General features: G+C 38.8%; 1 protein-coding gene across 1 annotated transcript; it reads right to left on the bottom strand.

Annotated features, from left to right (window-relative positions):
- Window positions 1-754: 754 nt before the first annotated feature.
- LOC114479508 (poly(U)-binding-splicing factor PUF60-like) lies at window positions 755-18,067 on the bottom strand. The gene is made up of 12 exons (XM_028473216.1): window positions 17,948-18,067; window positions 17,606-17,790; window positions 15,690-15,794; window positions 12,093-12,179; window positions 10,002-10,052; window positions 9,756-9,917; window positions 9,569-9,661; window positions 7,392-7,605; window positions 5,734-5,924; window positions 4,855-4,969; window positions 3,640-3,854; window positions 755-1,379 (listed from the first exon to the last, which is right to left on the bottom strand). Exons 2-12 carry the CDS (start codon window positions 17,624-17,626, stop codon window positions 1,080-1,082), a joined length of 1,554 nt encoding a protein of 517 aa, XP_028329017.1. The 5' UTR covers window positions 17,627-17,790; window positions 17,948-18,067; the 3' UTR covers window positions 755-1,079.
- Window positions 18,068-18,450: the final 383 nt, after the last annotated feature.

Raw genomic sequence — 18,450 nt, 5'->3', positions numbered from 1 at the left:
GTGGGTAAATTGCCAACGACAATGGCTTGGATAGGGTGGAATTTGAACCCCCAACCCTTTGGTTATTGGAAGACCCACTCTACCAGTGAGCCACGGTCGTCCCACATGATGCACATTGTAGCCACTTGCTTATAGGGCCTAGTTGTTCTGAGGGCTGAAGGACATTTTGCTCCACAGGCGTCTGATGTAGTGAACCTTCGTAAAGTGTAAGCCTTGCAAATACAAAGAAGTTATTTTCCAGGACCCCACATGTCAGTCTCTGCCTGGCCAGGAGCTCCAGAGAGATGACCATCATTGGTGTCATGAGTATCGGTACTGGTCTGCCTCACTGGCCTACTGTATCAGCTGATGAATAGTTCCTGCCGAGTTCACTTTCCGACTCACTGAGTGCCCAGTCTTTAAACTGGTTTGGATCAGATGTAGCCCAGGGGGAAAATACAGATAGTAGCATATCTGGAAACTCACACTCTCTGCATCGGATGAAGACAATAATTTTCATTAAAGCAATCTTACCCTCCTGAGATGTTGGATAGAGGCCCAGGATGTGGAAGGAGCTAACCTGCCATTTGCATTGGTTTTGTCAAAAATTACAAAATATTAAAATTTTTATAAACTCCTTAATCTCATTTTCACCTTCAGTTTGAGAGTGACTCCCATTTTGTGAATCTAAATACCTTAAATTCTGTAGAAGTAGTGTTTAACTTGTTCCTAAAGCCTCGCTAAGTTCCTCAGACAAACAAATGGGAGAAAGTCGTTGTATAAAAGACATTTTATTCACAAATGTAGGATTTGACCCTCTAAGTGCTGTACTGCCCCCTACTGGGCAGCCTGAGCAAGCTCAGTGCATAACAGGGTGGAAAAGCTGCTCAGAAGCCAGCTGGGATGCATTGGTCCATAAACAAAGAAATGTTTTTCTTTCCTGCTCAGCCGCCTGTCCCTGAACGCACCGCACTGGGACGGTAATGTAAACAGTCAAAGGTGTGCGGTGAGGAGGTTCCGGGATAATCCGAGCCGCATTGGTCCTTTAATCCTGAACAAACAGAGACAAATGGTGTTTAAAAGGTGGTAAATGTCTGAGTTCATGCCGACAGGTCATTGGCATTAAAACGCTCTTGGTCGTAAACCTCCGCCGTCACTTTCCGTCCTCCAAACCAGCGGTTGTTGAGTGCCTGGATAGCTTGGTTCATCTCCGCCGCCTCCGAGAACTCCACGAAAATCTTGACGATGATGTCGGCGTCATCCTCCTCGCCCTGGCGTTCCTGGTAGATGATGACCCGCTTCACCCGGCCGAACTTCCCGCACTCTTCTGTCACCTCGCCCTCCAGGTCGTTGTCGATGTCGTCTGGACCGACCATGTTCCTCAGCACCATGACGGTGGACTGAGAAGGGACAGGGAGACATGGGCTTGAGTCCAAGTCTGACATTATTTCTTACTACACTGTTCAATGGGAATGAATAGAAACCTGAGGGGCAATCAGTATAGAGGGTTTTCACGGCGCGTCATCAACCCGGAAGTCGCCATTTTGGAGGTAAGCAGTCGGTTTGCAAACAGCACACAAATGAGCAAATCCCGAATTTTGAGAGGAAATGGTGAAATATTGCCGTGTTTTTGGCTGTACTAATTCGTCAGACCGTGAAAAATGTGGAATTTTATAGACTGCCAAAAGACTAGCTCACCGGTGTTGCACCAGTTGTTAATGGTGTTTATGCAAACACCGCCGCCCTCATCTCCCGTCTTGCATTTAAATCCAGCTTCAGGTAGTCCAGTTTGTTCTCCAGAGCATGGACATTAGAATGCAGGATGGAAGGAAGCAGCGTTCTCTGAGGATTAGCTTTTAGCTTGGTTGATAGCCCCGCTCCTGCTTGCTCCGCTGCTTTGTAGACTACACCCAGCGGCCTAGGAAGCAGCGGAGTGTAATACCAGCGGTGACCGCCAGCGGAGGAGACGTAAGCGGTGTGATCAGAAGCAGGAGCGGGGATGCCGAGCGGGCGTCTGCATATACACCAATAACATCTAGTCTCATGTCACTGCTCTCCTGATGTAGAACTACTGACTATAAAATGCAGACATTGTTCTTCCCTGAAACTTTTGGCAGTCTATAAAACTCCACGTTTTTCACGTTCTGACCAATTAGTACAGCCAAAAACATGGCAATATTTCACCATTTCCTCTCAAAATTCAGGATTTGTGTGCTGTTTGTAAACCGGCTGCTTATCACAAAAATGACAACTTTCGGGTTGATGACGCGCCGTGAAAACCCTCTATACTGTTTACTAGTGACGTGATCTAACACACATGGTCACCAAATGACTGAAACACCCTGAAACCGTTCAAATGTGTCCCCTCGTCCTTCCACTGTTACTGTAGGAGCCGGAAAACACTGAACTTTGGTCACATTGAGAGCTAGTGGCTGTTGGTGTTATGGTTCAACTAGTGATTATGTCATCTGTTGACTGGTTTCGGACAGTGCCGTTAATTATGACGACAGATGTGCGTTTCTATGTGTTGTGACTGAACAAGCAATACTTCTTCTGGCATTCAAGCCTGGTTAGATGCCTTAAGGTACAATGATCACTAGATAAATTGATACACCAGTAGAAGTGCTCCTTTTATAAGCACTCCTTCACTGTTCCCGTAATCACGCCTTGGGACAACATGTCTTCCTCCCCTCATCCTTCTCCTGCCTTTAGGAGCAGGAAAGATCTAAACGTCAGTCCCATTGGGTGGTTACGAGTTTAAAGTTATCAGTGTTATGATTCGAATAGTCAACGTGTTATCTTGTGACTGATTCCTGACAGTGCTGCTGATTATCTGCTCATGTATTTCTTAATCAGCAGTTGTCCTCCTACTATCTTCTTTTCCTTCAGTGCTTCATTACATTTTGGTTATGTGTTACAGCTCAATTAGTAAACGTGTTATTTTGAGACTGGTTTATGATTATAAGTATAGATGTTGTTAAAAAGGAGTGCATAAGATCATTAAAGCCTTGCTTTTTACATGACATATCATGAGTTAGAAACATCACCAGTTAAACTGATACATCCAACATGTCAAATGATCTTTTGAAAATATTTACAACAAAATAAATCAAGTTGAATGTTGGATTATTACGAATAATTAACCAGTGTGCCAATACTCATTGGAAATGGCAAAACTTGGTAATAAATACGGCTAAATCGGAAAGGTTGGATACAGGTGTTATAGTTCAAGTGGTGATTGTAGTCTTATGACTGGTTAAATAATGAAACCCTCATCGTAGTTAGTGTTATGGTACAACAAGCGAGGATGTTACCTTGGAACTGGCTTTTAACACGTTCAACGCTTTCAACAGTTAGTGTCGTTTTAACTAGTGATCATGTTATCTTGTGACTGGTTTTTAAATCATTGAGCTCTAATACCAGTTGGTGTTACAATTTGACTAATGATCATGTTATCTTGGGACTGGTTTCTGATAATAACCAGAGATGTGGTAAAAACTGTAAACGAATGCATAGCTGTCATCTAAAATGTGTTTTTATTTTATAAGATGACAGAACAAGCTGCATGTAACCACGTGGCTGTCTGTTTAATCTGATTGCATATTCTGTGTTTACACCGGTGTGATGAACTGTTTGGTTGCTGTACCGACTTGAACTCACCTCCTGCTGGCGCAGCAGCTTCCTCATCACCATGTGCCTAGCGCTGCTCCCACTGATGCTCACGTTCTCCTGTTCGCTGAGCGGCTCAGCGGGGCCGTCCTGCAGGTGTTCCTCTTCATCTTTACTCCCAAAGGAGGGGCCAGACGCAGGGGGGGTGGCCAACACCGGGTTCACTAACCCGACCTGAGGCACGCCCGCTCTGGCCGGGGTCACACCTCAAAACACAAAACAAGACAGATCATAGATATTATATAAATAGATACAGAAATACTAAAGCAGCAAATGACTGCCTCCTACTGTTAGAAGTAGAATACGTACAAACCAATCAAATGAAATTAAATGAATAAATAAAGTAATACATGATATAAGAGATATGAATTACATAAATAAATCTAATAAAAACATGTATCTAAAAAGACAAATATGATAAAATAAATACATTTCAAAATTAGAATGAAAAAATAGATATAATAAATAAATGCATCCAAATAAATTAAAAATATAAATTTATATATTTAATAGAAAACCAAAATAAACGTACCCACAAACTTAAAATAGCTAAAATAATTACAAGTCAATCAAAAATAAATTCTAAATTAACCTAAAATCAATTACCAATAATTTTTAATAATTAAAAAAATCAATAAATGTTAATAAAATAGATAAATGAATGTAAATCAAATAAACAAATGTTTTTTTTATATACCTCAATATAATAATTAAAGGCATCCAATTAAGTTAAAAATATAACTTAATATAACACCTTTAGTTAAAAAACTAAAATAAACTTATCCACTTACTTAAAAAAAATAATAAAATAGCTCAAATAAATACAAGTCAATCAAAATAAATTCCAAATGAACCTAAAATCAATTACCAATAATATAATAATTAATAAAATCAATAAACGTTAATAAAATAGATACATGAATGTGAATCAAATAATAAATAAAAAAACTCTTTAAAGTATTAATAAAATAAATGTGAAAAAAGTAAAACAGAATAAACAAATAAAAAAGCTATGTATTTTTCTTAAACTTCTTAAAAAAATAAATAAATACAAATTAATAAAATAACATCAATGTAAAACAAATTTTAGAATGGCTAATACAAATGCAGTGGATAACCCTTGGATTAGGGAGTAGCAGCAGAGATCTGACACTGCTACCTGGTTAGAAACCTGAGGTCTGAGGCCCCTGGTCTCAGTCTTCCTACCTGTGATGACACCTGGAGCCTGAGCCGCCATGACGGCCTGAGGAAGACCACTGAGCTGCTGGGAGAGAAGAGCCGGTCCAGCCAGAGCTCCCAGCACCGTCGCTCCGACCACATCCTGAACCGCACAACACACACCTTAAAACTCATTAGTCCCAGCCACTTGGCCACGCCCCTTTAAGAATTTGGTCATAATTTTTATTTTTAAAGGTTTTTTGTTAGTTTTTATTTTATTTTTTTCTAAATTATGTCAGTCGTATATTTTTTCTATTATCCTATGTTGGTATTTATTTTTGTGTTGCTGCAAAAGTGTGAATGCCCCCTTGCGACTCAATAAAGGTCTATTCTATTCTTCAGTATTAGGGCTACATCTTGGTAAAGGCTGCAAATGGAACTGGAATTTTGTGCAAAATTTTGTCATTTTGGTCATTCTTTGCATTTGAAATATGATTTGAATGAAAGAAAGAAAGAAAACAAGCTTATGCTGCATGATCCCTATTTACACAAACAAGAAAAAAATACAAAAAACAGTAAAAAAAAAAAAAAAAAAAAAAAAACTCTATCAAAAAACAATTAATAAAACAAAAACATTACACAAAACACAAAAGACACACAAAATAATACAAAAAGACAATCTAAAAACACAAAACTACAAGACAAATACACAAACAAAAACAACATTCTAAATTCTATAAACACTCATGTGTCTGTGTAGCTGATATTTCATATTCCTTCCAAACTTGCTGATGGTATCTCTCCAGGTGAGGGAGAAGGAAAGTTGCACATTTCTAAAGCTTCCTTTGGTGCTAAACACGATCAGAAATTCCCCTACTGTCGTCTCCGTCTATGATAACACCTTAGGGGCGGAGCTTACTGAACTACCTGAGCAGACAGCTTTGCGGCGGCGGCAGCAGCAGCAACAGCGGCAGCAGCGGGAAGTCCTCCAGATGGCGTCGGTGTGAGCATGGGAATGGGCGGAGTCACAGCCTTGCCCACACGTAGGTACTGACCCCCAAGGTCAAAGAGGTTCATGGAGGCCACGGCGTCCTGAGCAGACTGAGGCTTGTCGTACTCTGAAAGCACACATTATTATTATTATTATTATTATTATTATTATTATTATTATTATTATTATTATTATTATTATTATGATTAGATTATTATTATTATTCACTTATTTATAATGAACTACAGTATTACACAGACAGGACAAAACAGACTTCAACATGGATCATGAACTACTTACTGTCAATAGTATTCAGAATGTTTTCTATTATTAATTAAATACTGCATTTAATAATTAAAATTTATGAATATTTGCAAGCATCACCAGCAAAATTCTAATACACTAATAAACATGACGTGTGGGTACTGTATATAGTGTAGAAAGGAACAATAAGGGAACAATTATAAAAATTATATATAATAAATAAAAAAAGTTAAAAAAAAAAAAAATTATCATAATAATAGAAAAACAATAATGTGTTTACAACCTTAATTCCGCGAGTTAAGGGTGAATAAACTCAAAATGTAATGACTTGCAGATCACATGAGCCGACATGTTATTTACAATAGAACATAAATAAAATGTCTCTGTACTACAAAGCTGGATTTCCTCTCATCGCGCTAACTTCCGGGATTTAATCGATCTGTGCTGTACTATAAAGCTAGGTAACTTCTTACTGGAGTAAATCACCGTGGTAACTTAGGCTGAATGACAAACCTGGTCGCGAGCAGGTTAAGATGTGGATAAGATCTGAATGACTATGAAAGCCACGCCTCCTGACCAATCAGTTCTCTTAGAAAATATTAGCTTTAAGCATTAACAGTCATACATTCATGCCTTCCTGCTTATACTGCAGCGACAGTGTTGTTTTTGGTGTGAATTATTGATTTTAATTCTTCATAACTTTAAAGAATTGTTCCTCAATTGTGACGTCAGTCTGCACGGTTTCTTTGTTCGTGATTGGTCTGATGCTGCAATCTCCACCCCCTCCACTGGGGCACAAACATAGTCAGACTTAAATCACTTGTCTCAGGTGAACATGTTGATGACTTGCTTCGTAGAGCAGCTGTTCTCTGATGGAGAATGTTTGGTTAGGTGAACATATCCAGAATATACTTATCCAGCTACGTAATACAGGCCCCAAATGTTGAAACTAAGTCATGTTACATTTTTACCCACAACAGGAGCTTATTTCAAATTTTCTGGCTGCAACAGGTCTCAAAAAATTTGGGACACAGGCAACTAATGTAAAAGAGAATCAGCTGAAAGAACATTTAGCAAGTATTTAAGTTAACTGGCATCAGGTGTTTAACATGATTGGCTATAAAAGGGACGTCTTAGACAGGCTGAGTCTCTTAGAAGTAAAGACGGTCAGAGCCTCTCCAACCTGTGCAGATAAAAATATCTAAAAAGCAACAATATATGAATAAATATATTAATAGTGTTAATTACGTTGACCAATAATAGTTTCGTAGACGACGTTGCCATGTGTGAATGATTGGTGAATTGTGGTTGTGTTCTCGAAACACCTCACCTATGAAGCCGTAGCCTTTGTGCCGCCCCGTGGTCGGCTCCCGCGCCAACATGCAGGACTTGATCCGTCCAAAAGCTTCGAACACGCTGCGGATGTCCTCGTCAGAGAGGTCCGGGTGCACGGACGCGATGTAGATCCTGTTGAAGGCACGAGCTTCCTCTGCCAGCTGGTCGATGATTGGCTGAGCCTGGCCGATGTTACTGGGCCTCCCGACCTGCAGAGAGAGAAGAGCTGACAAACGTCGAGCCGTTTTTTGTGGTTTCTGTAATTATTGTCCTGCCCCCATGGTCAATCAGCATCCTGTGTGTGTGTGTGTGTGTGTGTGCTGAAGGAACGACGTGATCCACCAATAGACACCCTAAAATAGTTCAAACATGTCTCTTTGCCCTTCTCCTGTGTCTTTAAGAACAGAAAAATACTGAACTTTGATCCCATAGTGAGCTGTTGGTGTTATATTTCAAATCGTGAACATGCTATCTTTTGACTAATAATAACAGTAGATGTTACAAAAGCATTAATTGAACACATAATAGTGTTTTTAATCATATCGTGGCTGAAAATGATTTTCAGATTAATGTAGTCTCTATGTGAGAGCATTTAAGCCTTACTTCTGCCATGACGTGTCACCACTAATAATGAACACCAGTTAACTGATACACCAGTGAGCAAAACTGATGTATTGCAGTACATGTACCACAGTCCTTTGGAGCAGGAAAAATGGTAAAATTTGAGAGAACTAGTGACCATGTTATCTGGGAGCTGGTTTCTGACAGTATAATACAAAAGATAATTCAGAAGGCAGCTATGCATTCATTTTCAGTTTTTACAACATGTGTCATTATGAGCAGAAACCAGTCACTAGATAACACAATCACCAAATGGCACAGGAGATGAATGTGATCCGATTTAAACTTTTTCAGGATGTTTAAGAGTTGTTTTGTTTGTTCACCGCACACACAGTGACCTAGCAACACGAGTAAACAGAATATTATTTGTTGCCCCCAGGAGTGATGACACAAAGAAGGAAATAAGGGGGTCATAAAAATAACAAATTACATGTTGGGTGCAAAAGTTAAACTGGTGATCATTATAACTGGTGATGTATCATTTCAGAAGTGATGCTTTAACTCGTGTCACTCAGTGTTTACATTATCCTGAACCACATTCTCAGCCAAAGTACACTAAAAACACACTTTGGATTAAAGCTGTGATGATCAGTTTTTACTACATCTGTTGTTATACTCAGTCACAAAATAACATGATCACTAGGTGAAGCGTAACGCTCAACACCAAATATGTAACACACAAAATGCCTATCGTGAAGATCAGACACTGACTAAGCCAGAGGTCTGCAAGCTTTACTCTCAAAGGAACCATTTTGTCTCATTTCACCTGGATTAAAGTCCATCTCAGTTTACATGAACACAATGTTATATAAAGATGATTTTTTTTTAGTTAATGTATTACAAGGGTCACAAAAACTAACTTGAATTTGATAACACATAATCATGTGGTCAACACTAACGCTAATTACTAACTTCTCGCCACACATAAAGCATACATATTTAACCAGCACATTGGTGGTTAATTGAATCTGTGACCAGAGATTTAGAACTTAAGGTTAGCCACAGGTGGAAGAAAAGTTGATGGTCTGTAGATGTTGCGGGAGCTGAAGTAGGAAGTCATTGCACAACGTGATTTATTTTTAGGTTAAATTGTTTTGATTTTATTTGTAATGAATCATTTATAGCCTCTGTAAGAAAAGAACAACTCTTTATTTCAATAGTTTTTTTTTTTAAAAAGCTATAGGGAGCCATTGAAAAAGAGTAAAAGAGCCATATGAGGCTCCAGAGCCGCGGGTTGCAGACCCCTGGACTAAGGCGACGTGAGCCGATAATCAGTCACAAGATAACATGTTCACCAATCAAACTGTAACACTTAACTCGTACCCAACCAATGCCATCAAAGTTCATTATTTTCTTGCTCCTAAAGATAAAGGAGACAATTTTGAAGTGTTTCAGGATGTTTCAGTAGCATTGATGTCATGTGCATCAGATCACGCCATTCATTCAGCACACACACACGCAGCATGTTAAATGTAGCAGCTTATCCTTTAGTGGATTGATTAGTCTCCCATGTTAAACATGAATCTAGTGAAGATGAAGGTATGTTCTCACCTTGATGTTTCTCCCACCGAGCATTACAGAGTTCATCTGCTCCAGAGCTAGCTGAGCTGCTTCAGGCATCTCATATTCAACGAAAGCAAAGCCCTGAGAGACCAAGAGCAGGGATTAGATAATACCCCAGGTTTCACAATGTGAGCATGTCATGTTGTCTTATGTTATAAAGCAAGAAGTGTGAGACCTTGTGCTTCATCGTCATGGAGTCCCAGGACATGTCGATGCTTTTGATTGGTCCGAAGGGGATGAAGGCCTGTCTGATGGTGTCCTCTCCCAGCTCGTAGTAGATAGAGCCCACGTACACTCGACACATGATGGCCAGCGCTCTCTGCCGCTGAGCCGCCACCTGCACACAGATGACAGTGTGTGTGTTTGTGTGGCTGACCAACGAGCACGCTGAAGGAACTTCCACAGCTGGGTTTGTCCTCACCGACTGCAGAGGGGACAGAGTGTCTCCGAAGCCCATGGTCAGGGAGGCCATCTGTGAGAGAGAAGCATAAACTAGTCTTAGCTCCAACCACACACACACACACACAAAATTGTGAACGTGTGTCCACATCACTGATGCAACCAGATTACAACCAAACACCAAGGAAAACTTTTCCATGTATAGCAGAGGGTAAATGTGTCTTGTGTGTTTTTGTGGTCATTTTCTGTGTCGTTTTCACTTTGTGCTTTTTTGTCATGTCGTGTGTTTTTGATGTTTTCTTGGGGTCATTTTAATATTGTTTTTTTTTTCCCAATGTCATTGTGTCTTTTTACATCATTTTGTATATTTTGTTGCTGCTGTTCAGAGTCTTTTTGAAGGTATTTTCAATGTTTTTGTTGTCATTGGGTGTCTTACGCATCCATGTTTAAATGGTTTGGTTTTGTCGCTGTTTTGTGTAATTCTGCTTTTTAAAAGAGGTCTTTTTGTATTTATGTTGTTGCTTAGTGTTTTTAGATGTTTTTTCGGTGTAGACATTGTGTTTTTTGTTTGTGGGGTTTTGTAGTCATTTTGAGTGTTTTAGTAGTTGGAGCTTTTTTGTTGATTGTGTGTGTTTTTGTTTGTTTGGTTTTTAAAGTAATTTTGTGTGTTTTTGTTGTATTTGTGTTGTTTCATTTAAAGATGAGAACTGCAATTCATGCCTTGAAAGCCTGTGCAGAGGCCATTGCAAATTTCCTTTGACTTGTATATCTCATAATAATGACTCATACAGTGGATATTAAACATTTACACACCCCTGTTCAAATGCCAGGTTTTTGTGATGTAAAAAAAAATGACACCAAGATAAATAATTTCAGCTTTTTCCACCTTTAATGTGACCTATAACCTGTACAATGTAATTGAAAAACAACTTAAAGGGGACATATCATGGTTTTAAATCCTTCCTTTTTACATATAAATAATACAGTTGTGGTCTATATAAAGCGGAACTGCAATGCTTGGGTCTGAATTCCTCATTATTATAGCTCCACAGGCCCCTTTTCTACCCCTTTTCTGATGTGCTTCTGAGAGTAACTCGTTTTGGTGCGGTCTCTTTAAATGCAAATGAGACAATCCATACCCCGCCCCCTCTTCAGGTGACACTCGGCTCAACTCCACCCTGCTCGGCCATTTTTGTAGTTTGATAGAAGAGATACGGCTATGTAGCGGCGCATAAACTTTTTATTCAGAGGTTATTTACAAAATGTCAACAACAGAAGACTTGTCCATCCAGCCTTACATGTTCCAGCCAGAGTCTGACCCGGTGGAGCGAGATGAAAATGAAGATGATGAACCTGCAGAACCCTAACAAGTGAGCTAACACAAGCACCGAGCTAACGCTAGCGCCACGCAAACGTCACTAAATGCATTTTAATACAGTCTTTTCAAAGACAAAAATGGCAAAATGAAATGACTAATGAAAACTTTAGACTTAAATTAAATCACGTAGGCCATATCATCAAGGATCTAAAACGAGCACACAGCACTAACATATGAAGTCTGAAGACGGTGCAACTGCTAATGCTAACAAAACAATGACAGGGACGTCTTATCATCACACTTTTTAGCGTTATTTACAGCTTACCGAAGTGCTCTGTTCGTCGTCTCCAAAGATAGAAGGAATTGACCCCTCAATCAGACAAAGTCTTTCGGCAAATCCTTCTTTATACTGGTGGAGGTTGCAGAAGCAGTCATCCTTGAAGTGCTTCGTACACATACGAAGTACACATACAAAGTGCTTCGTATGTGTAAAATTTACAATGTTACACATACGTTTAACATGATTTTTAAAGGATAAAGTTGAGTCAAAGATAACACCAAGATATTTAAATGTGTCCACAATCTGTAGCTCCTCCTTTTACAAATACATTTGAGCTTGTTCTTGTTGTTGGGCATTTTGAAAATATCATACACAGAGTTTTCTTTGAATTCAATAAAAGACAAGACTTACTGAGCCACTCATCAATGCAGCACATTGCTGAGGTCATTTTTTCTAAATGTTGCTAAAGCCGGCCCTGTGTGTCACACCTCTGTAAGGTGAAAGATGTTTGGTACCTGTAGACTGGTGAGCTGCTGCTGCTGAGCCATACTCTGTTTGACCAGCGCGCTCTTGATGCTCTGCTCCATAGCGTACTTCTTCGCCTGCAGAGGATAAGTAAAGAGTCATGCTTGGGGGCACCTTTCAGAAGTTCACTACACAACTTTCTCATCTCCAAACTCTCTGCAGACGTTCCATGCAGCAGCACCAGGGAGAGGAGTTGCATGTATTTGAAATAAACCCCTACACGCTTGTTTCCCAAATAAACCAGCGTTTTCAAACTTTAAGGACAATATGGACGACGATTCTGTTTGGTCAGCAGTGTTTATCTTTGTATTCAGTGTCTTTTCACACCCCACTGACTTTTCTTCATAAAGACGTAATGTTTTACGTTAAGTCCTGAGGTGGCTTACGTACGTTTCTACATCTATTGATGCTTTAAATTCTTAGAATGTATTAAGCAAACTACACAAATAATACATTCACTCATGAACCTGTGAGCTGCTGTATCATTTACACTTTAGTCGTGAGTTACAAATGTTTACCTGTCTATCCCGATTAAGCGAGCCACATGTCATTCACTATTGACTTATGGGCAGAGGTGAAAGTAATGGATTATGAGTACTCACGTTACTGTAATGGAGTTGCTTTAATGGGTACTTGTACTTTTTTGAGTACATTTCTAAATCACTCATTTTACTTGTAACTTAAGTCGATTTTAAAAGAAGTAAAGTAATGAGTTACATTTCTACATCCAACCGTTACTGAATAAAATATAATTTTTTGTTTTAGAATGATCAACGGACATTGTGAAACTACAAAAAAATCAAATGACCAGACAATAATCAAATGCATCACATCATAGCCGACCAACCAGATTAAACATAACGCACGGCGCCAAAACAGCATTGAATGCTAGATATTTTCTCCGTTTTCGAGTTCATAAATGTAGCTATACATACAGTACGTAGATTTTTTTTTTTTATTTTGAATTGAATTCATTGGTGCTATTTTATTTTTATAAGAGTTGTATATTTTGTAACCTTTTATTTTATACAGATGCCTTTGTGGGAAATAAATTAAGCTCCAACTGTGTGGTGCTTTCACATGAGATGTTTACTGAATGGAAGGGAACCGTGGCAAGATTTATTACCAAAGATAAATGTGGGGAGTGAAAGTAACTAGTATCTTTTACTTTGAGTACTGTTTACTTGTACTTGAGTATTTTATGTATACTAGTACAGTACTTGAGGACAATTTCAATCAAGTCACAGTACTTCTACTTGGGTACAACATGAAATCACTCTTTACAGCTCTGCGTAATGGCAATGAATTACTTGAAATAATATAAACTTTGTTTAATTCAAGTATCTTCACTGTTGAATCATCATACATGTTGCTGTCGGTCTAATTACTAAAAAAAAAATCTCTTATTTCCTATGTTACTGTTGGTAAAAGTCACGCTTTCATTTTAATATAATTTACATATGTAAATGGGGGCGTGGACAGGGTAGGGACACGTGTGTACTCACATCCATGCTGATTCAGATGTTCAAAAGATAGTAAGTTTATGGACCCAGGAGGGCTGGGCCAAAAATCGATTTAATCGGTTTGTCAAATTCTTAAATAAAAACGATTTTAATTTTATTTTTTTCTTTCCCACCACAGTTTTTTCTGACTTTTTCACGTTCCATCCTTGTGGGTTACCGTTTTGCTTAAACCTGGGTTAAAGCTTGAAATTGTTGAATGACAGAGACTCATTTACTTTTTATTTTGGGATCGTTCTATGCATTTTAACTCTTGAGGACAATCACAGCAATAAAGTTGCACTTTTGACAATATATCTGATGTCTGCAGTCATTTTTAATTGCATAGAAAGAAACAAAAATCATAAAGCGAATCGAAACTCAAATTTTTCTTTAAAAAAAATGGAGATTTTTATTTTAGGCATATTCTCCCAGCCCTAGGATCCAGACATACACATAGATTTATACATCTCAGGATTGAGACGCTTATTTAACCACATTTTTTATGAAAGTCTTTGTACATGAGGACCCAGGACTTCTCCTAGTCTGATTGAGCAGCTAATGGGAAGCTTCCACCCAACCACTCATCTTATAACTTTACTCCCCTGAGATGTTGCTTCCCTGTGCTCATTCACCCTACGACCACAGCCTCAGATCAGATCAAATGACCCACTGGAGTTAAGATTACTAATAAACTGACCACGATTCCCACAGTAGCAGCAAGACAAGAGGGACTAGCCAAACACATAGACCCCATTCGAACAGGGGAACTCACATCAGTTGCTTCCCTCTGGGTTTCTCTGCTGAGGATTTTATCCAGTGACCTGGACTTACTGTAGATAAGCAGAAGAATGTCTGCCCAGAGTGCAGTACATAACTGTGGTAGTATAAACACACCTCCTTGAGCTCACTGATAGGGTTCATACTGATATGGTTGAATGTCTGTTCCTACCTCACCCTCTGACATCATCAACACGCTGCACACACTTCAACAAAAGCTGAAAGCAACATTTAATTAGAATTAGTTTCATTAACCGATCACTGACAAACTGAGCAATGTTTGTAGCTTTTTTTCCATGGATTTCTGCAGGATTTTAATCACTGAATAAGATGGTAATGAAACATATGATGTCAGTGACACAAGGACAGTAGATGAATAAAGGTGGGGCAATACACTGAGTTCACAGAACAATGCCATACACCAGGGGTTCTCAACCTTGGGTCACGAAACACAGAGAGGGGGTCGCCAGAAGCCTTTAAGAAACTAAGAACTTTTTTTTTAACAACTTGAGCCCACAACTTGTTTTTTTTTTACAATTTTTCTGAAACTACACCAAACTTGCCACATTTGAACCCTATTTTCATCACTTTTTCTTGCCGTATTTTTGCTCCTTTTAATGCATTTTTGCTACATTACTCCCTTTTCTACCACATTTCTATCAAATTTCAATGCCTTTTCTGCACTTATTTTTTGACTTTCAAGACATGTTCGCCAAATAAAACCCTTTCCACCACTTTTCCCAAATGTTGCATATGTTGACTCATTAATGTCACTTTTAACCTCGTCACTTTTAACCTCTTCACTTTATTCCATGCTTATTTTTGCCAATTTAACCACATTCACGATTTGTCCCATTATTTGCCAGTTTAGACTAATTGTCCCTACTTTTTTCCTGCCACTTTTAAGCCAATATTGACACTTTTGAACCCTTTTTTTTTTTTTTTTTTTTACCACTTTTCTCTCTGTTTTTGGACACATTAATTTGCAACTTTTAACACAATTTCTGTGGTTTTTAAAATCCCATTTCACCACCTTTTGCATTATTTTTTCCACCATATGACAGTTCTTCAATGTTCATGTCTGTGTTCAACCACCTTCAGGTGCAGTGGGGGTCCCCAGTTTCTGGCACCTTTATTTTGGGGGCTGAAAAGTTTGGGAATCACTGCCATACATAATATTGGTTTCACAAAATCAATACATTACAATATTTTTTTTCCGAAATATTGTATTGTACTGACTGGAAATCAGCATGTGTGAATCTAAAAGGAAAAACCACTTCTAAAGTGAATCAGAGGTTTGTGAGAGACCTTCTGTAGCGCCTCCTGCTGATTGGGCGTGAGCGGTGGAAGGCCCAATTTGGTGGTGGTGGTGGTGGTGCTCTGTCCATTTTCCATGATGAGAGAGGGCCCTCCCTGTGAACAAAACAAACACACCCTGAGCTCCCAGCTTAAGATAGGGAGCGAGAACCAAACACACCAGAAGAAAGGCTCAAAACAAACTGCCTCGCTGTGCTGCAAACTCAATGTTTACGTGACAAACCCTTTAGCTGCAGATGGACAGAGCTACTCTTCCTCAGGTCATATGAGGACATGTATGACAGTAGCCACCAGTATGGTGTTCCTTCCCAGTCACAAAGGAAGACAACACATTTACTCTCTGCAATATGTGGAACAGACAGATTCATTTTCATGTTTGGAAGGAATATGATACAGACGCTGTAGACTGTCAAAGGCCTGAAAGATGCGGAGGAGACATTTCTTTCTTTCTTTCTTTCTATCTTTCCAGTTAAACAGCTGCATGTTAATGTGTCTTCATCGATGATTTGGTTCATGCGTACATTTAGGGGAGATACTAAAACATCCAGAACATTTTGGAGACAGAGTAAATTCTTCCCCGTACTGCATGTACAGGCTGTAAGATCACCAAGTTTATCATTGTACCAGTTGTTAGAGCTACTATCTTTTGCAGGGAGCACATATTTATTCCTGCTTCTTGTTTTCTGGAGATTAATAGGGCTTTATTTACCGGCAAGTAGTTCCTACTGCATATTTACAAGTTTATAAATATTATTTTATTTTTGTGCATAGTTGCTGTTATGAACATATACGTAGGCTACATCTGATTGAGGTAACATTTTAAATAATAATAATAATTAAATGATAAATAAATAATACAAATACAACTGGTTTCCATGTGTTCAAGTGCAATAGGAGAAACTAATGGCCGGTAAATAAATCCCCATAAAACTCTGTAAAACAGTAACCAGGAATAAATATTTGCTCCCTGATAAAGATAGCAGCTCTAGCAAACAGTACACTGATAAACAACCCTGTGCATGCATTACAGGGCAGAATTTACTCTGTCTGCCTACATTAAGTCTGTTCACTTTGACAGGAGCAGATCTATTCTTTCTACGTCTGTGACAAAGAGGAAGGAACAGTTGTACTCTTTATTTGTCTGTAAGGAAGTACAGGACAAGCACACTGTCCATCGCTAATGGACAATGTAATGATCGTTCTAGTGGTTTTGTAAAAAAAATAAAAATAAAGATTTGCTGACCTTTAGTCTGCGAAAGCATTAAATTATATATATATATATATATATATATATATATATATATAGGTATTACAGGTATAATAAACAATATCAATGTATAAAGTATAAATGTATAGTCATTTATTGAAGGTCAATTTTTAAATATATATATATTTTTCATAAGATTATCACCATAAACAGAAGGTTATAAGTTGAAATAAATATTTTAGAGTGCATCACTTACAGGACCTTTTCTAACCTCCACAGTATGATGGGTTGGGTTTGCAGCACTGAACCATTAACATCAGTAATACATTTAGTTAGTAAATAGAAGCTGGTGTAACGCTTCAACTGGCGTCCGTTTTGACTCATGGCCGACTTCCGGAAACGTCACTGTTTCTAGGCAACAACAGCTTTAACAAATTGAGGAGAGAATGTCAACTGATTTTTTTTTTCTCCCCCTCCGCCCACCACGTAAATCAAATAAACATAACAAAACATTTGTAAAATATTTCCAAATAGTTTATTTTAAATTAGTGTCGAAGTTGTAAGGTCTGGCGTTGCTATTAGCAACAGAAACGCCAGCTGGAGCGGGTCATCAGTTAGCGCGGCCACCAGTTGTTGAGGAACACCGGGAGCTCCATCTTTAGCATAGCGCTGCTCACAGATAAATATTCTCCAGTCGTACCGCAGAAACAGCCGCCGCCATGAAGCTCGGCTCCCCGCCCTGCGCACCGGGCGGTCCGCTCCGGCTCTGAGAGCTGCTGTGTGACCGAGGTTGGATCTTTATCAGCTGGAAAACGTCCGAGGTATGAATCCCTGCAGCCTCCAAAACCTGCGGCGCTCCACCTGATGTCACATCCCCAAACAATCCTGTCAAAATAAAAGGAGAGTGTAGTATACATAGGCTAATACACGTGTAAATACAATTACACATTCCTGATAATATATTGATTAATTGTAACCCCATCCTGAACACAATCTTGGATTTTCCAAGATTATAGTTTGATATGTATCATAATAACTGCACAATTGGCGACTTCATGAAGCAAAGGAGAGAAAACAGTTTGTTGAGCTGATGTGTCGCTTCAGCTGGGGATCATTATAACTGGTGAGTTTTGGAGTCATGGCAGCTGTCACTCAGTGATGAAGTGGCTTCAGTCACAATGCAATAAAAACATACTCCATTCACTAGATAACACATCACTAATCACACCAGAACACCAACTGGTACAAGTACTCAATGTGTCAAAAACTAGTCACAAAATGACATGATCACTATTCGAACTGTAACTCCAGCTGATATGAAAGCTCAATGATTTAGTAAAGAGCCACAAGATAACATGATTACTAACTGTAATACCAGCAGTGTACAGTCAGAAACTAGTCATAAGATTACATAATGATCGCTCAGTATATCAGTAACCAATCACAACATGTCAGTCAAAGGAGTTGATTTATGGAATGGTTTACCTAATCAACTTAAAGGCTATTCATGCATTTAAAAAAAAATTACAAGTTAAAAGTCATGGA

The sequence above is a fragment of the Gouania willdenowi genome, chromosome 17 (assembly GCF_900634775.1).
Source record: "Gouania willdenowi chromosome 17, fGouWil2.1, whole genome shotgun sequence".
Classification (NCBI taxonomy): Eukaryota; Metazoa; Chordata; class Actinopteri; order Blenniiformes; family Gobiesocidae; genus Gouania; species Gouania willdenowi.
This window is presented reverse-complemented; position numbering and strand designations above follow the sequence as displayed.